The sequence below is a fragment of the Mercenaria mercenaria genome, chromosome 17 (genome assembly GCF_021730395.1).
Source record: "Mercenaria mercenaria strain notata chromosome 17, MADL_Memer_1, whole genome shotgun sequence".
Taxonomy (NCBI): Eukaryota; Metazoa; Mollusca; class Bivalvia; order Venerida; family Veneridae; genus Mercenaria; species Mercenaria mercenaria.
Window position 1 is genome coordinate 1,165,420 of NC_069377.1, and position 26,008 is coordinate 1,191,427.

The 26,008-nt window shown below is 34.7% G+C and overlaps 1 protein-coding gene across 3 annotated transcripts in view; it reads left to right on the forward strand.

The window, feature by feature from the left end:
* The window catches only part of LOC123536594 (serine/threonine-protein kinase BRSK2-like), a 113,075-nt gene that overhangs the window by 56,061 nt on the left and 31,006 nt on the right, over positions 1-26,008 (forward strand). For all 3 annotated transcript variants that reach the window (XR_008368164.1, XM_045319917.2, XM_045319918.2), the window contains exons 7-12: positions 8,558-8,626; positions 13,893-14,039; positions 14,350-14,384; positions 18,405-18,456; positions 21,372-21,484; positions 25,208-25,308. Coding sequence is in view for 2 of the 3 variants with exons in the window: in XM_045319917.2 (XP_045175852.1) it covers positions 8,558-8,626; positions 13,893-14,039; positions 14,350-14,384; positions 18,405-18,456; positions 21,372-21,484; positions 25,208-25,308 (517 nt within the window). In the remaining variant the exon portion in view is untranslated. The remainder of the gene's footprint in view (positions 1-8,557; positions 8,627-13,892; positions 14,040-14,349; positions 14,385-18,404; positions 18,457-21,371; positions 21,485-25,207; positions 25,309-26,008) is intronic.

The window sequence follows — 26,008 nt, forward strand, 5'->3', positions numbered from 1 at the left end:
CAGCAAGCTACAGGTCAGTTAGTTTTGAATTTGTTGGCAAAAAATGATTTTGTCAAGGCATTATGATTGTACTGTAAATTTCAGCAACTTTTAGAATTTCACTTGAGATGGGATGTAAAGAAACGTTGATGATAATGTAGTTGAGTGTTAAAGCAACAATACCCTCTGAAAAAAAAGTTTCTAACACTTTGAAAATAAAGGTTCAAAATTTTTCATGAGCAAAAGTTTTACTTAAAATAAGCTGATATTTCAATATGATACCTTCATGGAATAAATTATATTATTACAATTATTATTATGACAGGGGAAAAAGCATTTTTTGGTCATAGAATTATTAAATATACCTGAACAATTCAAAATTTCCTAGATGGGTAGAATAATATGTTAAATATTTCTGGATCAAATACATGAAAGAAATAACTCTTATGGATTTGTTAGATCAAACAGTAATACGTTAGAGAAGCCAGATGTAGATAGCTGCTGTTTTCATACTAATTAAAAATGTAGCATGCTATTTAATTAAAGAATGGATGTCTGCAGAGCACCTTGTTACGGCATGTAGCCATTTAGAACTTTTTTTCAAAGGAAGTGTGTATTGTTTTGCTTGTGTTGGTCCGTCCATCCACCTGTCTCTCTCATGGTACACAGTTTGATTTCTATGAATAACAAGAGAATGCTTTGGTTTATAGTTGTCAAACTTCATAGTGATTGCCTGTGGTCAGTAGATGACCCCCCAATGTTTTTGGGTCTATAGGTCAAAGTTCAATGTTACAGTGACCTTGAGGATAAGACTTGGGCCTGCAATAGTCAAGACTTAAAAGGATTTTGTGTGTGGTCACTAGATTACCACTATCACATTGGGATTAGTAGGTCAAAGGTCAAGGTCACAGTAATATTGAAACGGAAAATGATTTGTGATAAGTAGCTGAGGGCCTGTAGCAGTCAAAAATCACCGGATGATTGTGTGTCAGTAGGTGACTGTTACTGCTTTTGGGTTCAGTAGGTCAAAGGTCAAGGACAGGGTGACTTTGAGACTCATTTACCTCTGACAGGTGAGGCATAATTATATGTTTTACAATGTTATTGGTTCTACTCTTCAATGAAATGCTGCTATTAAAGGATTTAGTTTTTGCTGTTGCTGCTTGACCCTAAGAGATCGTAAACTAAAAATTGTATTATTCGTTGGAAGAATATATCACCATTTCTCAGATGGTTCTATATTATAAAATAAGAAGTTCATTAGAGTTCTCTGAATGGTAATTTTACTTTCTTATAACTGCTGGATTGATTCCTATTTGGACTGATCCATTTTAGTCGTAGCAAATCAATGATAGGTCATATCCTATGCACAGGAAGTGTTTCATTCCAGTCATAAATAGCTAATGGGTCAGTCACACTACACCGTATAGCGTTAAAGGACGCCCAACAAAAATTACGGCAGAAAGTTATCCGGTGACGAGAGGCATCCCCAGCTGCTGCTCGGTGCTCTCGCGATCGGTGTATGGGGTACACAAAATGGACAATGACTGCAAGATCAGCGCACATGTACAGGATGATCAACTTTCAATTAACGGAAATCGCCAAACTAGTAATGGACTTGTTCCGATTAAAACAGCACAACACATGAAAAACTGACAAAATGTTCTTCGCACGTTTGACGAATGTATTTTCAGTTATCGTCCGTTGAACATACGTTACATCCGTTGCATGTCCTGTAGTAGTCCGGCCGTGAATCTGGTCCACTGGACAAGAACAGATGTGAACCAGACATAATACAGAATAAGGAACGCATGAGTAACGAACAAAACACATACCAGTACATTGCTACCATACATCTAGTGGACAACTTTGTCCGGTGGTGTACATTCCAAATTTTGAACATGCTCAAAACCTTCCCCCTGATGGAAGGAACATCGCCGGACATGGAGCGCAGACACCGCATGAGAAACCAAAAAGAAACGCATGCAAACGGATTGAAAATTTTGTTATACGTTGGATGTCCATTAACACTTTACGGTGTAGTATGATGGACTCTTAAGGAATTCAAGCCTAGTTGCAATGTTTCTGAACTTAACTCGCTGTTTGTAAACACACAAAAAAGTTCCTGTTTTCTGAAAGTAGGAATAAAAATTCAGATATTCAGAGGAAATGTCAGGGTCATACAAGTTATGATGATCCCTTAGTCAGTTTGACATTTTGGTAAAGTTGGAAAAAAAAGAAAAATATTGATATGTAGGATTTCATCTCTCAGAATTTTATGTTCTTCGCCTGTATCCATTACATTTTATTTAATTTCCTTTCTATCTCAGTGCATTAAATCGCTTCACTGAAAATTCTCCTTTCTCCAAACCAGTATCTCATTTTTATCCTTCCATTATGTCAAATATAAATCTGCAGCTTTTGTGTTATTGGTCTGAAACTATTGTTTTAATATTATTTTACCCTCAGTTTGACACTTTGATTGATGAAGACGTGTAATGCAGATGTAATGGCTTTGTCAGGAATATTTTGATGTCATATAAAATAGAAAAATGAGATTTTTAAGATCAAATTGTCTTATGTAAATTGAAAAACAGTATTCTGCAACTTCAAAAACCACTGCTGTCTGTCACAATTCGCTAGAATACAGAAATAATGTAAACAGACTTCATGGCAAAGTAAATATAAGCTTATTAAACCATAAATATATTCAGTCCTAATGCATTTCCTTCCAGCAATTATATAGCTACTAATTTTGATGAATTATTGACACAAAAGGCAGAACATTCCTGAGGTCATGAAATACATGCATATTGCAGAATGTTGTCATTTGGAAGCATAAGAACAGAATTGACGTTAGTATGTTTAACACTCTAACAACCAGTTTTAACCCTTAGCCTGCAAAATTTCTATAATGAACTTGTCCATGTTTCAGTTTGGACAGTATCATTAAATGTTATAAGGGGTGTTTACCGAAAAGACACTGACTGAATAGCGGACAGTGCAGATCTTGATCAGACTTCACAGATGTGCAGGCTGGTCATGATCTACAGTGGTCGCAAAGGCAGAATCAATTGTGTCCAGCATGATAAGGGTTAATGATTTGGTCATCAGGTGACATCTAATGCTTTGTGAAAGATATTTCAGTCTTACACTGAAACTAACAAATGAGCCGCGCCATAAGAAAACAAACATAGTGGCAGTGCGACCTGCATGGATCCAGACAAGTCTGCGCATCTGCGCAGTCTGGTCAGGATCCATGCTGTTCACTTTCAAAGCCAATTGCAGTTAGAGAAACTGTTAGCGAACAGCATGGATCCTGTCGTGCAGTCTGGTCTGGAACATGCTGGTCGCAAAGCCACTATGTTGGTTTCCTCTTGGCGCGGCTGAAATATCCTCTTTTTAATTGACATTTTTTGTTTTTTGAAAGAGAGACATTTTCAAAAACCTTGAGATTTATCTACTTTTTTTAATACAATAAAAAAAAAGATGCAAACTGTTGAATATTTTAGCAAATAAGAAAATCTTACAAGTATTATACATCACCTTAAGATATTTTAGACCTTTGAAAGAGTGCAATACTGGAATGATGAAAAACATGAGTATGAAAAAGTTTTACATCTATGTGTGAAGGTAGGCACTAGGCAGTCACACTCTTCAAACACACTAAAAGTCTTGTATTTATTACCAAGTAACAAGTATTAAATTCTGAGACATTTCCTTTCGATTTAATGTGTTATCATAGTAGGAATCTTTTCATCTCTTCAGGTAAACATGTTTGCCCACATGTTTATTCCCTTATGTCATGGCTAAATATCACAAAATTTATATATTATTTTGACTTTCCTTTAAAACTACAAAAGAAGATCATGTGTTCCAGGCATACTAAGACAAATTCTAATAAAATTTTGACCATTAGTGTGAAAATGAGATCTGTCATCTTTTCACTTAATTTGAACTACTTCTTCATGTCACAGTATGAATTGAAATGCGCATGTTAAGTGACTGAACACCCTGTATTCATGCTAGCCTGGCATTAATGTTGTCTTTTCATTGCTTTGACTGCCTTGACTTTTTGAATGTTGTACGACATGCATGTGCACACATTGTCTTTACATTCAAATACATTTTGATTCTGATTGAAGAAAATTTTATGTTCTTCAAGCATGCTTTCACTAGCCACTCATTCAATTAACTGTATAATGTGATCTCTTTCTTGTGCAAGAAATTACTTTTCAGTGATTTCTCTATTTCTGCTGTTGTCCAAAATTTGTTCTATGTAGAAGTATAGTGAACTGTTCTATAAATTGTAGACTTGTAGGATCTAATTAAGAAATAATTTATAGCAAAAGAGTGTTTTGACACTATTTATGCACGATGGGTGGTTATACGTCGGGTGTAATAATTTCACGAGGAAGCTGCCCGAGTGAAATTATTTGTACGATGTATCACCGCCCGAGTGTATAAATAGTGTTAAAACACTTTTTTGCGATAAATTATTTCGATTCTAATATGCCCTTTATCTAAAACAGTAGATAAAATATGGAAGCGCTCTTTCTTGGTCACAACAAAAACTTTGACGTCACCGCACGTTAACGTGACGTCATTCTAGCATAAGAGTGTTTTAACAGAGACAAGCATATTAGAATGTGATATCATTGTAGGTATCTCTAGACTAAAATATTTTCATCTCCTCTGGTGAACATGTCGGTCCATAATATCTTTATTCCCTTTTGTCATGGCTAAAACTCTTTTAATCCTTTTGCAAGAAACTTCATAGACATTATTTTGACTTTCTTTTAAGTCTGATATATATTTCTATCTTTTCCTACCAATCTTTCAAGATATTAAGTTAAGGTTTAGGAATATATCATTAAAATACAGAAATATTTGATAAATGAACAACATCTTTACCAGCAATCTTCCTGACCATTACATATTCTTCTGTAGCTGTCCCATTGAGGGATACTTTAAAAATTTGCTGAAAAACTACGTTTCACTTAGTTATGTGAAATCTCAACACTGGGACATTATTGCAAATGCATCAACAGTCTTCGAATTTGGCCACTAGTCCGAAGCCCGAGGCTAGTAAAAACCTAGATCGGACTAGTATTTGTGTCTAGGTGACTAGTCCGAGAGGCTATTAAAAAAAAAAAAAAAAAAAAATCGAGAGAATTACCAAAAAAATCCATAGCGTGAGTTTTCTACTAGCACCGGCGGAAATTGACTGTATATAAAAGGGGTCAGATAAAAAAAAAAAACTTACAAATTTTATGTATGTTTAATCAAATATCATGGGTAAGTAATAACATTTCTTGAATAAAACTCTTACCATCAGATGAGTCAGAGTGTGACATGAGTGAGGATTATGTCAACACGATGCTTGAAATGTTCTCTCGTGAATAAAATGTATAATGAACCAAAATAAAAAGAAAAGAACCTTGTTTTGCAGTTATGTTCATATATTTACATATGTATGATAAAAATGCAATAAACAATATCAAACAATATCACACAGAGTTTAAAAATGACACCAAACAAATAAAAAATACACCTTTAATAATTTACTGTTCGGACTACCAAAATTCCTTTCGGGCTAGTAAATTCTGCTATGTTGGTAGTCCGGCTGGCTAGTACTTTGAAAAGTTTTTCGTGAAGACTGCATCAACACAAACATAATAATATTATGTAACATTATTAACAGTTCTTTGAAAATGGTGAGTTTTTAATGGTGCTGTCTGGAAGTGTAGCCCCTTTATGCAGTCCTTTTCTGGATTTCAATACTGACATTTGTTTTAAGGAGTAATATACATGTTTTATATTATGCTGTTCTATTTTCATGTGAAACAATCCTTTCTTTTTATAATTTGGTTTTGGTTGATTTTTTTTATCTCAAAATGTAAGGTTAAGCGTTAAAGGTGGTCAATCACATTTAAGCAAAATTTAGTGACATTTTTAGCTCACCTGTCACAAAGTGACAAGGTGAGCTTTTGTGATCGCGCGGTGTCCGTCGTCCGTCCGTGCGTGCGTGCGTCCGTGCGTCCGTAAACTTTTGCTTGTGACCACTCTAGAGGTCACATTTTTCATGGGATCTTTATGAAAGTTGGTCAGAATGTTCATCTTCATGATATCTGGGTCAAGTTCGAAACTGGGTCACGTGCCATCAAAAAGTAGGCCAGTAGGTCTAAAAATAGAAAAACCTTGTGACCTCTCTAGAGGCCATATATTACACAAGATCTTCATGAAAATTGGTCAGAACGTTCACCTTGATGATATCTAGGTCAAGTTCGAAACTGGGTCACGTGCCATCAAAATCTAGGTCAGTAGGTCAAATAATAGAAAAACCTTGTGACCTCTCTAAAGGCCAAATTTTTCATGGGATCTGTATGAAAGTTGGTCAGAATGTTCATCTTGATGATATCTAGGTCAGGTTTGAAACTGGGTCACGTGCGGTCAAAAACTAGGTCAGTAGGTTTAAAAATAGAAAAACCTTGTGACCTCTCTAGAGGCCATATATTTCACAAGATCTTCATGAAAATTGGTCAGAATGTTCTCCTTGATGATATCTAGGTCAAGTTCGAAACTGGGTCACGTGCCTTCAAAAACTAGGTCAGTAGGTCTAAAAATAGAAAAACCTTGTGACCTCTCTAGAGGCCATATATTTCACAAGATCTTCATGAAAATTGGTCAGAACGTTCACCTTGATGATATCAAGATCAGATTCGAAACTGGGTCACATGCGGTCAAAAACTAGGTCAGTAGGTCTAAAAATAGAAAAACCTTGTGACCTCTCTAGAGGCCAAATATTTCATGAGATCTTCATGAAAGTTGGTCTGAATGTTCATCTTGAGGATATCTAGGTCAAGTTCGAAAGTGGGTCACATGCCTTCAAAAACTAGGTCAGTAGGTCAAATAATAGAAAAACCTTGTGACCTCTCTAAAGGCCATATTTTTCATGGGATCTGTATGAAAGTTTGTCTGAATGTTCATCTTGATGATATCTAGGTCAAGTTTGGAACAGGGTCATGTGTGGTCAAAAACTAGGTCAGTAGGTCTAAAAATAGAAAAACTTTGTGACCTCTCTAGAGGCCATACTTGTGAATGGATCTCCATAAAAATTGGTCAGAATGTTCACCTTGATGATATCTAGGTCAAGTTTGAAACTGGGTCACGTACCTTAAAAAACTAGGTCAGTAGGGCAAATAATAAAAAAACCTTGTGACCTCTCTAGAGGCCATACTTTTCATGGGATCTGTATGAAAGTTGGTCTGAATGTTCATCTTGATGATATCTAGGTCAAGTTTGAAACTGGGTCAACTGCGGTCAAAAACTATGTCAGTAGGTCTAAAATTATTAAAATCTTTTGACCTCTCTAGAGGCCATATTTTTCAATGGATCTTCATGAAAATTGATCTGAATGTTCACCTTGATGATATCTAGGTCAGTTTCGAAACTGGGTCACGTGCGGTCAAAAACTAGGCCAGTAGGTATAAAAATAGAAAAACCTTGTGACCTCTCTAGAGGCCATATTTTTCATGAGATCTTCATGGAAATTAGTGAGAATGTTCACCTTGATGGTATCTAGGTAAAGTTCAAAACAGGATCACGTACCTTCGAAAACTAGGTCAATAGGTCAAATAATAGAAAAACCTTGTGACCTCTCTAGAGACCATATTTTTTAATGGATTTTCATGAAAATTCTTCAGAATTTTTATCTTGATAATATCTAGGTCAAGTTCAAAACTGGGTCACATGAGCTCAAAAACTAGGTCACTATGTCAAATAATAGAAAAAACGACGTCATACTCAAAACTGGGTCATGTGGGAAGAGGTGAGCGATTCAGGACCATCATGGTCCTCTTGTTTACTTTTTGTATATTCTGTTAGAGATTTATTTAACAAAACAAAAATACCCATTACTTAGAGTTAGATCCCTGTTAGAAATGTATACTTTATTGATTTTCATAAAAATTTGTAATTACTCCCCTTTAATATGAAAATATTTAAAATGCTTGGTATTTCTTTTTATTTCCATATAATTCCGAGTTTTACATTCGCATTGGATAGATATACCAAATATTTAACAATCTGAATCAAAAGGTGGGTTTTAAAATGCATGTAGCTTCTGAATTTCATTTTTTTCAATTCTGTCTTGGTTGCGCAACCAAGATAGGCAAAGGGAGGTAATAATAATTTTTCAAACTTGCATTTCTAATGAATTCAATCTATATATGTAATTGTTAATGCAATTATTTTACGAATATAATACAATATATCGGTTAGTTATACATTTTCTTAGGTAAAATATGTTTATCACATTTATACTTATGATAAAATAACTCGATCTTGGTTGGGCAACTGCAATAGGAAAACCAATTATTAAAAATATCTCCAGTGAAAACCTAACTTGTATTAAGCGCTAACTGAACATAAATGAGTGTAAATGATCAGATGTTAAAGTTTTAAACAAATCCGTTACTTAGCCAAAATCTGATTATCCACCTTTAATGTAAGGTGTCCTATAGCCTTGGTCAACCTGTTTTAAAAGTGTTATATATATATTGTGTTTATGTTACAGGGTGAGAAGTATGATGGAAGAAAGGCTGATGTTTGGAGCAGTGGTGTTATACTTTATGCACTTTTAGTGGTAAGATATAAATAATAAATGGCCTCTGTTTTAGACGCCTTTGACCTATGATCTTTAGCTCACCTGTCACGTAGTTACAAGGTGAGCTTTTGTGATCGCCCTTTGCCCGTCGTCCCTCTTTAATTTCTTGTGAACATGATAAGACACCACATTTTGCAATCATTTTTAATCAAACTTGCACACAACTTGTATCAGCATAATATCTTGGTTCCATTCTAAAACTGACCAGATCCCATCATGGGCTCCAGAGTTATGGCCCCTTAAAGGGCCAAAAATTGCTATTTTTGGCTTATGAACAGGATAGAGACCACATTTTGCAATCGACTTTAATCAAACTTGCACACAACTTGTATTGGCATAATATCTCGGTTCCTTTCCAAAACTGACCAGATTTCGTCATGGGTTCCAGAGCTATGGCCCCTTAAAGCAACAAAATTTGCTATTTTGGCTTTTGCAGTCATATAGAGACTTCATTATATTTGGAAGAAACTGGAAAAATATTTTCAACAACAATAATCTTGGATTCCATGATGAATCCGGCAGATCCAATCATAGGTTCCGGAGTTATGGCCCCTGATTGACCCCTGGAAGAACCGAAATTTGTTAATTTTTTACCTTGAGAACATGATAGAAGTGACATTTTATACTTGATTTTAACCACAACTTAAGTCAAAGTAAGACCTTCGGTTCCTCTCCAAAACCGGCTAGATTCCCTAATGGGTGCTAGAGTTACAGTCCCTAAAATAGTTGTTCAGTATCATCACTCACATCATATTTATGACACAAGGGCCATAGCTGTTGCACCAATATTTCATGAATTATCGACCTTTTGACTTAGAATTTCAGGTTAAAGTTTTTATACACTTTAATTCTATCTCAGCTATTTCTAAATGGATTTGATTCAAACTTAAAATAGCTGTTCCACCTTATCACCCACATCATATGACAAAAAGTGCATAACTCTGGCACCAATTTTTTCATGAATTATGCCCCCTTCTACTTAGAATTTCAGGTTAATTTTGATGCATTTTCACTCTATCTCAGTTATTTCTAAATGGATTTGATTCGGACTTTAAGTAATTATTCCACATCATCACCCACATCATATAACACAATGTGCAAAACTCTTGCACCAATATTTTATGAATTATGCCCCCTTTATGCTTAGAATTATACTTAAATAGTGTTTTGATACACTTTATCTTTACCTCTCATTACTTAATATTTTTGACACACACTCCAGCTATTGTGCAATATCTATATCCACCATTGGAGTCATTAAACACTCCAGTTTCCTCAGATGTTTCACTATCCAGCATCGAAATAGTCCGCACGCTGTCTCCTGTCTGTGTTGTTGCTGATCAAAGAACTCTGCTGGCATGTGGAAGTAAAAAACACCATTAATGGTAACCTTTGTTATATGGATCTAAACATATTTGTATAAGTTCGAAGTACAACAGAATAGAAAAAATCTTTGAAATGAGGAATTTAAGCCAACTTTGATGATGATTGATGAAAATTTGGTTTGTCCAGTTAAATGGGACAGTAAAGATACTGCAGAGCAATGAAACAACTAAGTGAAAAAATGATACTAGTCACAATCATTATTGTTATAAGACATAAAAAAGCACCCTCTGCAACCTTCATCTGACACCACACACACATTTAGACTTGCGATATTGATAAATAAAAAATTGCCATGAAAGCCAAACTGTGAAAGCCAAACTGTGAAACAGTCATATGCCTCATTCTACTACTTGGTTTGAACAGTAAATGAGCCATGCCATGAGAAAACCAACATAGTGGCTTTGCGACCTGCATGGATCCAGACCAGCCTGCGCATCCGCGCAGTCTGGTCAGGATCCATGCTGTTCACTAACAGTTTCTCTAATTGCAATAGGCTTTGACAGAGAACAGCATGGATCCTGACCAGACTGTGTGGATGTGCAGGCTGGTCTGGATCCATGCTGGTCACAAAGCCACTATGTTGGTTTTCTCATGGCATGGCTCAAATGAATATTTAATATTTAGTATACCACACTATTATGCTAGTACAAAATGTACAGCAGGTAGGCAAATACAAAAATTTACAACTTTACTTTAGAATCCATACAGTCAACAAAAATTAATTTTGTCAGATTCACAAAAAAAATTGAATTTTTGACCTTTGACACTGCATACAAGTTATGCTATAATGATTAGGAGTTGAAAATTATTGTGAAGTTTTTGAGATTTATTTGGGTCCTGGTCAAGATCAGTCTTCCGACATATTGATTACAGCCTGTCAGTTAGCTGGCAAGTCTGAAATATTTTTGGTAATCAATTTTCTCATTTATCCCCCCGCCAAAGGCGAAGGGGATATTAGAAATGCTTCCCGTCCGTGCGTGCGTGTGTGCGTGCGTCCGTCCGCAACGATCTTTGTCCGGAGCATAACTCCAAAAGTACTGGAGGGATTTTCTTCAAACTTCATACACTGATAGAACACATTGGGAGGAAGTGCAGTGTGCAAGAACAATAACTCTACCTTGCCTATTTTTTGAGTTATTCCCCTTTATCTTATTTTCTTAAAAAATTTTGTCCGGAGCATAACTCCAAAAGTACTGGAGGGATTTTCTTCAAACTTTATACACTGATAGAACACATTGGGAGGAAGTGCAGTGTGCAAGAACAATAACTCTACCTTGCCTATTTTTTGTGTTATTGCCCTTTATCTTTTTTTCTTAAAAAATTTTGTCCGGAGCATAACTCCAAAAGTACTGGAGGGATTTTCTTCAAACTTTATACACTGATAGAACACATTGGGAGGAAGTGCAGTGTGCAAGAACAATAACTCTACCTTGCCTATTTTTTGAGTTATTCCCCTTTATCTTATTTTCTTAAAATTTTTTGTCCGGAGCATAACTCCAAAAGTACTGGAGGGATTTTCTTCAAACTTCATACACTGATAGAACACATTGGGAGGAAGTGCAGTGTGCAAGAACAATAACTCTACCTTGCCTATTTTTTGAGTTATTCCCCTTTATCTTATTTTCTTAAAAATTTTTGTCCGGAGCATAACTCCAAAAGTACTGGAGGGATTTTCTTCAAACTTCATACACTGATAGAACACATTGGGAGGAAGTGCAGTGTGCAAGAACAATAACTCTACCTTGCCTATTTTTTGAGTTATGCCCCTTTATCATATTTTCTTAAAAAAAAATTGTCCGGAGCATTTCTTCTTCATGCATAGAGGGATTTTGATATAACTTGGCACAAATGTTCACCACCACGAGACAGAATGTCATGCGCAAGATCCTGGTCCCTAGGTCTAAGGTCAAGGTCACACTTAAGAGGCCAAAGGTCAGATACAAGAATGACGTTGTCCGAAGCATTCCTTCTTCATGCATGGAGGGATTTTGATGTAACTTGGCACAATTATACACCATCATGAGACGAAGTGTCATGCGCAGTTCCCTTCTTTAGAATTACCTCCCTTTGTTGTTACTTTAAATAGCTTTTATTGTAACTTTTTCATTACTAGTCGTAGGGGAAAATCGAGACCATTTTTCTGTAGTACAACATGCATGCTACATCTAATTTTGAGGTGTACTTTGACCAATCTCTACCTGGTAAAGATTTTTTTGTGGACTTACAATTTTTTTTTTTTTTTTTTTTTTTTTTTTTAAGATTAACTTCCCTTAGTTGTTACTATAAATAACTTATATTGTAACATTTTTATAATTGACCATAGGGAAAAAACAAGTGTGGTACAACATGGATGTTACTTTCCAATTTTAGGTGTATTTTAAGATATCTCTAACTGGTAAGGAGTTTTTTGTGGACTTAGAAAAACAAAAGACTTACAGTGATTACTAAACAACCACAAAATTAAAATTCCATTTGCAAATACAGCTGCTAGAGTAAAGAAATTTGCTGTGACGGGCATATATTGTGACATTCTGGCACTCATGTTCCCTGTTAGCTTTCCATTCCTTCTTTTTACAGTAGCCATATAGAAAAACATCATAGCTATACTGACCACAACTAAATGGTTCTTCAAAGCTTTCCCCAAAATTAATACTTTGAGACACTAACTTGCCAGGAACTTTAGCCTTCAATTATAATATGCCCGGCGGGGGGATTGGCCATGTCTAACATGGCTCTTGTTACTTCTTGTTTTCTTAGAAAATTAACCCTTACCCTGCTAAATTTCTATAATGAACTTGTAGGTCTTTCAGTTTGGACTGTACTATTAACTGTTAAAAGGGGTCCTAACAAAAAAGATATTGACTGAATGGAGAACAGTGCAGATCATGATCAGACTGCACAGATGTGCAGGCTGATCATGATCTACACTGGTCGCTAAGGCAGGATCAGTTGTGTTCACCATGATGAGGGTTGACTGATAATTGAGGGTATTGAGAGAGAGAATTTTTTTGAATACTGAAAATAGTATTTTTATCATGTCCTATATGTATTTAAATAGAATCACCATCAAAGTAAACTCCATCCCTCAACCCTTATCATGCTGGATACAAGTGATCCTGCAGTCTGATCATGATCTGCACTGTTCTCCATTCAGTCAATATCTTTTTGGTTAGCACCCCTTTTAACAGTTAATGGTAGTGTCCAAATTGAAAGATGGACAAGTTCATTATAGAAATTTAGCAGGGTAAGGGTTAATGTTATTTACATCAAATTACTGTTGAAATTTCTCCGAAAGCTGCAGAAATATAGGACAATTTGAAATGAAATTCAGCAAAATAAGAGCAATCTTGTTTTATCTGTCTGAAGCTCAACAAACCCAATTAACCAAATACAATAGATAAATAAACAAATTCAATTATTGTCTGAGCTTTAGAAATTAACGGTCATTTTATTTGATTTTGTGGCAAAAGGGGAAAAGTGTGCAGCCAGATTTATATCTATATTGTATCATTTTGACTGACTGAGGATGCATTTTCAGTATTTTACGGCACCTTTATGACCATTTTGCGAAAAACTTGTAACATACATCAGAATGAGGTTGCATATTATGCAAAATGGATATCTTCATTTGATACACAAGGGACACATTGCATAAAACATATTTATAGCAAAGCTGAAACTTTTATGACTTTCATTTTAACTTTATTGTATTTAACATTTTTAATGGACTGTTGTCCGTTACACAAAGTTTCGTAGTACAATATGGCATAATTGTTAGGACACTCACACCAAGCTTGTTGTAGTCTTCCATGTTATATACAAATGCTGTTACACTTTGCATATTTCCTTTTTTTTCCAGGGAGCTCTCCCATTTGATGATGATAATTTACGGCAACTGCTGGAAAAGGTGAAGAAAGGGGTATTTCACATTCCACATTTTGTACCTCCAGATTGCCAAAATTTACTACGAGGTATGGTAGAAGTGGATCCTGAAAAACGTTTAACTGTAAGTACAAGTGCACTGAAATATTCTCATGGTTGCCCTTCAGTTAAGTTAAGTATCACAATGATTAACTCTTTCTTGCAACAAAATGCTAAGGGATGTTAAAATCGCTCACTTCATGAGTTCTGCTTTATGTGCCAAAGGTTGTATCATTGTCCTGCGTGAATAAATTTTATAATATTGTCAGTTTAGTAACTAGATTAATGCTTGTCAAATTTTGGGAATTCTAAGTTAGCTGAACCGAGGACATATTATAAGCACTAGGATTAAATGCACGCTAAGCCCAACAGTGGTTGTTATTTCTATATTTCAGTTAGAAGAATTACATCGGCATCCCTGGGTAACAATGTAAGTATCCTCTTACTTTGCAGTATAATGTAATAAAGTTGTTTCAGGCCAAACTCCTATGCAGTGATCTCCCTTGCCGTTACGCTCTCATTGATCACTGCCAACACAACATTCATGTGACAGTCGTTCTTCACATGATGACCTGTAAACATGGCGGACAAAACTCGAAAGAAACGGGTTCCCCTTAATTGTTTTCTTTGTGATAGAAAGAGGTACTATAATCTAAGTGGAAAAAAATTGCCAGAATTGGTAATTAAGATATTTAGATTTTCAAGCTGAAATAATTAGGTAAACAAAAAAATCCACTTAGCTGAATTTTAGATAAAAAACTTGTAATGGCAGTGATCAATGAGAGAGCATAGCGGCAAGGGAGATCACTGCGTAGGAGCGTACTTTCAGGCTTGTAACTCCATTCTGAAGAGGACTTCCATAGATCTGTTCTTGTTTAAGAATCATTTGAACTTTCAGAGTGAAGCCAGCTTATGACTATAAAACAACTTTCAGAAATAAAAAATGAAGTCCTCCCTCACACCTTCCCCAATTTTAAGAAAAATGAAATGGTAATTTAGTAATTACTTTTTAATGACCATAATAAGAAAGGACTAGAAAAATAACTGATTAATAATTTCAGGGAGAGCACAGATCTACATATTGCGAGGTCGTGAGTTCGATCCCCAGGGGAGGCATAATATTATGTTCTCTTTGAGGACTTGGTAAAAGACTTTGCGTCTTAAATCTTTCGTCCTGCACCTTTGATTCTTGTGGGGAAGTTGACAATTACTTGCGGAGAACAAGTTTGTACTGGTACAGAATCCAGGAACACTAATTAGGTTAACTGCCCGCCGTTACATAACTGAAATACTGTTGAAAAATGGCGTTAAACCTAAAACAAACAATTTTGAATTTTCAAACATGGGAAAAACAGTTATGATATTGCGTAGTATGATCACAAGTTTTTAGTCTTTGAATGCTGTTGTCATTCATCTTGTTCAGATTACATCTAAACTTTAAGAAGAAAATCAAATTGTAAGACAAAAAAGACCTTCCATTAACCAGGCCTCAGAGGAGTTTATTTCCATGAAGATGATAAATGCGAAAAGGATAAAAGGGATGTAATAGAACCATATTTTCTAATTCACAAAAGATGCATAAAAAATCCCATTAAATTACACAGAAGTGTAGACATGAATGATGTATTCTGGAGACATGATTTTTTTTTCTTCTTTTCAACTGTATGACAGGACCATGCCTTCAAAATTTTAATTGTTCCTAAACAAACTTCTTTCTTTACACTATGATATTTTATAAAAGGTCAAATTTTACCTAAAAGGGTCTCCACGGCTGAGTGGTTAAGGTTTCGGTTTGAATCACTTGCCTCTCACTGAGGTTGTTTCACAATGTTGCTTTGAGTAAGAATTCTTCATGTGAGGAAGTCGTGTGTCTTGTTTACTGAAGGTTGTGTCTTCTGTACTGTGTCTTTTTCTACCGTCTAAAGCTGGAAAAGCCGCATAATGACCTGAAAGGTACTGTATAAGTGGATATTTTCGCGGGTCAAAAAGTTCTCGAACTGCCAATTTTAGACATTCGCAAATGTAAATGTTAGCATATTGCCGAAAACTGAAATGTTAAATTCAACTTTGTATATCTTTACTTGACTGTAATGACATGTCTTGATGTATGTGGAAATTTAGGCTGGCTTAAATTTAAATTTGTGAATTTTGCAAATATTTCAACGTGGCGAACTTTTCCACTTATACAGTATGTCAGTGTGACTCTAGACCTGACAAAAACAAAACACAAAATTAATTTTATCCACTATAATATTTGTTCAATAATGTATTATTTTGTTTAAGCGGTATCAAGCATGAGCAAGAACTTGAATTACCCATAATTCAAATAGTTCAGGTACTAGCGTGTTATCAATGTTCTATTTATGGAATGACTTTGCGTAGGCCGTACTTGATGGAGTACTTTCTTGAACGTTTTACTGTAGTTCAGGTAATGTTGGCAGTGTTTTATTCTTGTTAATGTTCACAAACGAAATTACAAGGAAATTCAGCACATTTGATAATAAATATTAAGTAGCATGGCCTCTAAAAATATATTTAACAAAAAAAAAAAGCAATTCTTTTCAATGGGAATTCTTTTCAGTACGTTTGTTTTCCACTAAGCTGAAAACTGCAAAATAAAAATGATGCCAACATTACCCATTCTACAGTATTTTACACCTGTATATTCATTATAGCATGTTACTGGCTTTAGTATAGCGGCCAAGCCCATTTTAAGATTTATGATGCAAATGTGCTTATTATAAGCCTGATAGTAGATATAAAAATTTCCTATTTTCGTACTCGTTTTCGGCATCTTTACTTAAGTATCAGGATTTTTCATTTTGATGCGTTAATGTTCTAGTGAGTGTAAAACGTAATTTCTGACATCATTTTTTTACGTCACTTATTATCAACAGCTGAAATTGGGCTAGCGAACAAAATTAATTCAGATCTGTATCACATATAAGTGTAAAATACGTATGAAATTAAAAATACCACTAGCTTTGAATCGAGGTTATATGAACCTGCACTTTCGTGGAAAATAATATTGCACTGCAGAACTTTTGCATATTTCTCAATACAAATATAATTATCTGTAAATAATCTATTATGAAATGAAATTTTCCTGAACAAAACAAAAAAGGTGAAAATGGCTTAAAATTATGTAGCAAAAAAATACTGACAAGTTGTTGAATTCCTTATTCAGGAGAAAGGTGTTTTTGTAAAATTCTACTATGCACTGAAGTGTTTTCTCGATACAAATATCAGTAAATCAACGAAGAGTCTGTGGGTGTACTAATCTATCTGCTCTAAAACTTGATGATATCAAATTTTCATCAACTGAAATTGAAGAACTTAAAGGCATGTTCAATTTCTTTCATTAAAATATTAGATGTTGTAAAATATATAAATCATAGCAGCATTTATGAAGACGTGTATAGTGGAACTTGCATTTGCTCGAACTAGCGGCGACCGACAATATTTTTCCGAGTTATTGAAAGTTTCAAGCCAGTGAAGTTTAAGGTCATAATCCTAAAATGGTTTCCTAGTTATTTGACTATTTGCATGTGTAGGTGGTATGCGTTGAAGTCTTCTTCAAGTAAATGGTACATTTGTATACAATATATATGCAATAAACATTTGCACTGATGAACACGTGTCAATTAATGCAATTAACAAGAGGCAACAATCTGATACAAGTTTATTTGGCACCCGCCTTGTTTGTTTGAGGCAAAATATGTGAAATGCATGAAAAAACATCTGTCAGGACCGTTGGTCAAGTTTTAGAGTTCGAATTATCGGTGTTCGAATTTTCCTGGGTCAAACAATATACATTTTAAAGGGATATTGCAGGGACCGGAATATGAGTTTAAGGGAAAGGTGATGTTCTAATTATATGAATTTGAGCAAACAGAGTTGGACTGTACTTGTACGTGTTTTAGAGCAAAATAACATTCATTAGATTTTCACCCAAATACACAGTATTAAATACAATTTCAATTTGTACATAAAATTTTATTTTGGTTGGAAGACATTTAAAACTTCTCACTCATGCCCAATAATCTTGGAAAATATTTTGAGTTTTATGTCTTTTAAATTGTTTAGAAAAAAAGTTTGATTTTTTCAAAATTATTCCCCCACAAGTGGTGCATATAGAAGTTTCCCATATAAATTTGGATGAAAAATCTAAGAACATGTGAGCCGCGCAATGAGAAAACCAACATAGTGGCTTTGCGACCAGCATGGATCCAGACCAGCCTGAGCATCCGCGCAGGCTGGTCTGGATCCATGCTGTTCCCTAACAGTTTCTCTCATTGAAAGCGAACAGCATTGATCCTGACCAGACTGTGCGGATGCAAAGCCACTATGTTGGTTTTCTCATGGCATGGCTCATTTCATTTTGCCTTATATGTTTGAATGTACTCCATATATATTGTTATATTTTTTTCTAACTTTCTATTTTTTTTAGGGATTGCCACGATCACTTAGAATTAGAATTACCTGTTGTACAAGTTGTTCAGGTATATTTATTTATCGTTTTTTATTTGTAACCAGCATAAATTGGTTTCTAGATCAGCCATGATTGTGTCAGTGCTAAGTACAATAATTGAACCTGCTGTAGTGGCCTGTAGTAAGAAGCCACTTGCCTTAAACAGCCAGTAATCTAACTTCCCAATTCTACTTTTTGTTCTAATTTCAACTTGGCTTAAAAATCCACCTGCGTAAAGAAGTTGGATTATGTCACTCCCTTGACTGGATGCTGTAGATTAAGTGTAACATATGATGATAGAAGACAGTATATCTGTAATCTTTGCTCTCTGCCTCATATTTATGTGTGGAAGTTGTCAATAAAACAGTACTGTTACAGATTGCAAAGAACACTGTGATATGTAAACAGTACTGTTACAGATTGCAAAGAACACTGTGATATATGTAAACAGTACTGTTACAGATTGCAAAGAACACTGTGAAATATGTAAACAGTACTGTTACAGATTGCAAAGAACACTGTGATATATGTAAACAGTGCTGTTACAGATTGCAAAGAACACTGTGATATATGTAAACAGTGCTGTTACAGATTGCAAAGAACTGTGATATATGTAAACAGTACTGTTACAGATTGCAAAGAACTGTGATATATGTAAACAGTGCTGTTACAGATTGCAAAGAACACTGTGATATATGTAAACAGTGCTGTTACAGATTGCAAAGAACACTGTGATATATGTAAACAGTGCTGTTACAGATTGCAAAGAACACTGTGATCTGTAACAAAGAACACTGTGATATGTAAACAGTACTGTTACAGATTGCAAAGAACACTGTGATATATGTAAACAGTGCTGTTACAGATTGCAAAGAACACTGTGATATATGTAAACAGTGCTGTTACAGATTGCAAAGAACACTGTGATATATGTAAACAGTGCTGTTACAGATTGCAAAGAACACTGTGATATATGTAAACAGTGCTGTTACAGATTGCAAAGAACACTGTGATATGTAAACAGTTCTGTTACAGATTGCAAAGAACACTGTGATATATGTAAACAGTGCTGTTACAGATTGCAAAGAACACTGTGATATGTAAACAGTGTTGTTACAGATTGCAAAGAACACTGTGATATATGTAAACAGTGCTGTTACAGATTGCAATTTGAAAGAACACTGTGATATGTAAACAGTACTAAAGAACACTGTGATATGTAAACAGTGCTGTTACAGATTGCAAAGAACACTGTGATATGTAAACAGTATTGTTACAGATTGCAAAGAACACTGTGATATGTATTGGGACTTTTTAAAACATTTTTCATGGTGTCAAGCTACAGTTTTTATGAAAATCAATTATAAATATCATGATCTAGAAATCAGTTCTTGCTGAAAAATGTTGGCATATATAAAGTGCTTCTGCTATTTAGCATGTCATTTTTGGTGATTATATTTAAAATTATTTACTGTCACCATTTCCTACCAGTGGTTCAGGCCCAGTCATGTTTGCCGGAAACATGTGCACGAAATATCAGTTCTAGCAGAATTCGGTTATCTTGAACTAAAACGCTTGATCCCGTCGAATTTGAGATACCGAGTATCAACTGTACGTTATGATGTGAAATTTTTTATATTAAAGAGTAGCATTTTTTTGAAACTTTAGATTGCATACTAATGTAAAAGTCATTTACATAATACAGATCCTTTTTCTAATGCTGCATATATCAATGTAAGCTTTGACATACAAGACCCCATCATTCTGTGTTTGCATGTCTGAATTTGACAGATGAATAAGTGAAGGATAGTCATTATATATTTGTTTCATTATAGGTGTCCAAGAAAACACTAGATACAATATGCAAGATTTGTTGTCCACTAGTGAAAGATACTCTAACAAACAGTCTTGTTAGTTAATGTCTACCAAAATTTATGTCTAGCAATGTTTATGTTTACCAAAATTTGCACATTTTGTGAAAAATGTTTTTTGATGGTGAACCAATTAAAATATTTAATTGTTAACTAGCGATAAATATTTTAAAAGGGAACTTACGAAAAATATATTTGATAGTGCACCAGTGAAAATATTTGAGATAGTGAACCATTGAAAAATGCATATCATAGGGAACCAGTGAAAATTTATATTTGATAGAGAACTAGTGAAAAATGTATATAATAAGGAGCCAGTGAAAATTTATTTGATAAAGAACCAGTGAAAAATGTATATAATAGGAAACCAGTGAAAATTTGTTTGATAGAGAACCAGTGAAAAATGTATATAATAAGGAACCAGTGAAAATTTATTTGATAAAGAACCAGTGAAAAATGTATATAATAGGAAACCAGTGAAAATTTGTTTGATAGAGAACCAGTGAAAAATGTATATAATAAGGAACCAGTGAAAATTTATTTGATAAAGAACCAGTGAAAAATGTATATAATAGGAAACCAGTGAAAATTTGTTTGATAGAGAACTAGTGAAAAATGTATATAATAAGGAACCAGTGAAAATTTATTTGATAAAGAACCAGTGAAAAATGTATATAATAGGAAACCAGTGAAAATTTGTTTGATAGAGAACCAGTGAAAAATGTATATAATAAGGAACCAGTGAAAATTTATTTGATAGAGAACCAGTGAAAAATGTATATAATAGGGAACCAGTGAAAATTTGTTTGATAGAGAACCAGTGAAAAATGTATATAATAGGGAACCATTGAAAATTTATTTGATAGAGAACCAGTGAAAAATGTATATAATAGGGAACCAGTGAAAATTTATTTGATAGAGAACCAGTGAAAAATATTATAAGGGATTACAGTATTTTAATTTTCTTTAATAGTCACCTCAGGCAATCAGGCTTTTGAGAAAATATATAATATTTTGTTCTATTTCCATGTATTTTAATCGTGTAACATAATCATGTATAACTCGTTTTTTTCAGACATCCATCATACCGACAGTAGAAGATTTAGATCCAGATGTTTTGTCTACTATGAACTCTTTACAATGTTTTAAAGACAAAGATAGATTAATACGGGAATTGTTAAATAGTCGGTAAGTAAAGAGCCAGTAAGAAGGTACAACATTACGTTCAGTCTCAGTAGCCTAGTAGTAGAGTGTCCGCTTTAAGTGTGTTGGGTTATGGGTTTGCTGCCTGGCCACGTCATAGCAAAGACAGGAAAAATGGTACAGATAGCTCCGTCCCTTTGCTCAGTCTGCATTAAAGGGTAACTACTTTCATTCTTTCATACCCTTACCATCGGGAACAAGGTGTCAAGGGTGACTAATATTGAGCCTACAAAATTGAATGATTTAACAGTGTTTAATTTTCTGTCATGTAATCTCCTTAACCTGTATCATGCTGGACACAATTTATTCTGCTTTTGCAACTAGTGCAGATGATCTGCACTGTTCGACATTTAGTCACTTTGATTTTGGTATGCACCCCTTTTAAACATTAATGGTACTGTCCAAATTGAAAGATGAACAAGTTCATAATAGAAATTTAGCAGGGTAAGGGTTAAAAAACAAGGTTTTTGAAGATTGCAAGAAGAAACATGGAAGGGCTTGTTCCTTTCTGCCATTCATTTATTCGTCTATATATCGTAGATCTATTGCAGTTTGTTCATGTTATCAGGTAATACGTCAGGGAATTTATAATGAGAATTTAACATAGCTCTGTCGTGTATGTAAGCAATGACATTATAAATGGCTTGGAAATTATTGTAATGGAGCGTCATGTCATTTACATGATAAGGACGCATTATTTCCTGAATGAACAGACACTTAAAGACATGCAGACATTATACTTTATTGATTCCATTACTTGAAGACAACAATATAGTGTTGGTCAGATACCTAAGAAAGTGATTTTAGTCAAGGCATTAAAAAATTGTTTGTTTCCGGTAACATGCTACAAAAAAATTAGGGTAGGTAGGTTGGTAAATTTTTTTTTGAATTTTTTTATGCCTCCAAAGGGAGGCTTATTAGTTTTCAACTGTCCATCCGTTCGTTCGTCACAGCGTTAACATTTTGCATGAAGGCACTTTACTCGCGAACCACTGCACCCAGGACCTTCAAACTTCACATGCTGATAGTACTTATTGAGTACACGACCCCTACTGACTGGGGTCACCAGGTCAAAGGTCAAGGCGCTTCGGGGGTTATTTGTCACCATTAGTGACAGCTCTTGTTTTATTAAGTGGGACTTTTCAGAAATTATTTTTGTGTCAAAAAATGAATACAGATAAGGGGGTTATGTCTTTAGAGCATCAGTAAGTTGATTTCTAACATCTCTGACCATGTTTAAAGTATGACAAGTGCACTTTTGCAACCTTTTGTTAAAAAGTTGAAAAAAAAAAATCCTCACAGGCCATAAAAACATTAGGGTCGAACCAGAAATTCAGGGCAGGTTGGGATACCAGAAACAAACAATTTTTTTATGCCTAACTGAACTCTCGCAGTTCCCTGTTTTGGTAAATCACAAGACTATAGGTAGAGAGGACGCAGGTTAGATGCCTGTGTTAGAGAAATGTTTTCTGACAATTTGACTTTCCTGAAATCATTTCGAGAGGTGAATGCAAAGGATGTCTAAGTGCAAATAAAGACACACTTAGCCTTCTTTTGCATTCACTGCTGGATTTACTCTCCAAATTTATGTAGGGGAGTTGTCAGTGGCTTGTGGAGAAGGATTAAGTACTAGCACAGAATCCTGGAACTCTGGTTATAGAATAGATTAGAATAGAATAGAAAGAATAGAATAAGAATAGAATAGAGTATCTTTTATTTCCAATTTCGGGCCCTCTCGAGCATGACAATTTTGAGAAACACACAAAGTTTCAAAATAGGCATTGCTAACACTACAAATCTGGCTAAGTTAACTGAAATTAACTGCTGAAAGAACAGTGTTTAACCCAAGTCAAACAACATAAATTCGGTAGACAAGAGAAAAAGGTGCACTTAATTCTAGGGTAAAGTCAGGGCAGTAACCTCTATCTTTTATATCACCTGTCAACTTTTTCTGCTAAAGAATCTGGAGCCCCACATGACTTACAATGTTTTCCACATTACACACCTATAGGGACATATTTGTTTCAAGTCACACTATCTCTGGTTCTTTTTACATGCCAACACTATAATTCTTGTATGCTTTTTTTTTATAGCTTTACAAGAATATTTATGACCTTTAGAAGCTCATTACCCTGCAAAATTTCTAGAATGGACTGGTCCATCATTCAATTTAGGCAGTACCACTTATTTTTCAAAGAGGGGTTCACTGAAAATTCTTTTTAAGAATGTTTATGTCCTGTTGAAGCTCATTTCGAAAGTTTAACATACAGTCATGTTTCTGCAGTTAATACGACAAACAGGAAAGTGCAAGAGAATTAGCCTTTACCCTGCTAAATTTCTGGTGTGGACTGGTCAGTCATTCAATTTGGACAGTACTACTTATTATTCAAAGGGGTGTTTATGGAAAATTTACTGACTGAATAGCAAACAATGCAGACCATGATCAGCTTGCATTTATGTGCAGGCTGATCTTGATCTGCACTGGTTGCAAAGGCAGAATCACTTGCTGCAAGCAGGCTAAAGGTTAGATAAAGAGATGCTTGTTGCAGCACAGTAAATTCAGTTGTTGTAAACCTTTAAATGTGATTGTTAAATATTTGATGCAGGCCTTTATTAAATCAAAATGTGCATAAAGCATTCATTGTTTATCAAATTATAGAGAAAATATGATCTGTAAACTAGCTATTTTATCATTTTGTACCAGAAATATTTTGGGAAATAGAAACCAAAGATCTCTTACAGAAACGAACAGTTCTCTCCAGGGGCCAGAGTTTTAGATTTTAAGTTTGTTAAGTTTGAGGAATGATTTATCCTTAACATACAGCCACATACCATCTTTAACTCTGAACAATAGTTTTATTAAACAAAGGATACATTAGGCGTAAAACAAAAATTGTTCGTTTCTGGTATCCCGACCTACCCTAAATTTTTGGCCCGACCAAAATTAATGTTTTTATTGCTTTGGAGAATTTTTTTTTCAACTTTTTGACAAAAAGTTGCAAAACTGCTCTTTTCTGCTTTAAACATGGTTAGTGATGTTAGAAATCTTCTCTAAAGGTATAACCTCCTTATTTATATTCATTTTTTGACACAAAATAATTTCCCAAAAAGTCCCACTTTATAAAAAAAAATTCCAAAAAGAAAAAACATTTCCGACCTACATACCCTAATTTTTTTGAGCATGTTACCGGAATCAAAGAATTCTTTTAGGCCTTATTACAGCCATCAGAAATGTTATTTGTTTAAGACATAATTTATTGCAAAAGAGTGCTTTAACACTATTTATGCACGATGGGTTGTTATACGTTGGTCGCAATAATTTCACAAAGGTGCAGCCTGAGTGAATATATTTGTATTACGTATATAACCGCCCGAGTGCATAAATAGTGTTAAACACTCTTTTGCTATAAATTATTTCGATTCTAATATGCCCTCAATCTAAAACAGTAGAAAAGATATGATAGCGCTCTTTTTCGGTCGCAACAAAAACTTTGATGTCACTGCATGTTAACGTTACATCATTCTAGCATAAGCGTGTTTTTACAGAGACAGGCATATTAGAATGCATAATAATTCCACTATTCCATCCTTCTTAGAAGGATAAACAAATCTGATCTTGTTTGAGTGTCTCTTTGTAAAAGGGTGAACATGTTTTGCGCTGATAACATGAATAATAAAGAAAACATATTGTTGTGCTTTTTTTTTCAGGCATAATACAGAGAAGGTGATATATTTTTTACTGTTAGACAGAAAACTCAGGAATCCTTGTGTTGAAGACGAAATAGAAATACGACACAGATCAGAATCTGGTATGAATTTTATATCCAGTGTATCCTTTAATATCCTCTGTCTATAAAGAGCAAACGTTTCCCTGCAAACACAGATATTTCTTTTTGCATTGTTTTAAATTTTAAAGGTGTACGCTAGAATTTGGGGTGAAATTTTCCCCAATAATAGAATTTCTTCAAACTTTGGATATTTAAGGACAATCATCTAAGAAACAAAAATATGCAATAAAAAGCAGAGGTCACTTATATCGAAAAATACTTGTCTGCCCTTGACACCCTTTTTCAATATTGTTGACTTAAGCTTTTTATTAGCTCACCTGTCACATAGTGACAAGGTGAGCTTTTGTGATCACACTTCGTCCGTCGTCCGTCGTCAGTCCGTCCGTCCGTGCGTGCGTCCGTCCGTCAACAATTTCTTGTCTGCACGATAGTGGTTTCATTTATGATTTTATTTTAACCAAACTTGCACACAACTTGTATCACCATAAGATCACGGTTCCTTTCTTGAACTGGCCAGATTCCGTTATGGGTTCCAGAGTTATGGCCCCTGAAAGGGCCAGAATTAGCTATTTTGACCTTGTCTGCACAACAGCAGCTTCATTTATGATTTTATTTTAACCAAACTTGCACACAACTTGTATCACCATAAGATCTTGGTTCCTTTCTTGAACTGGCAAGATTCCATTATGGGTTCCAGAGTAATGGCCCCTGAAAGGGCCAG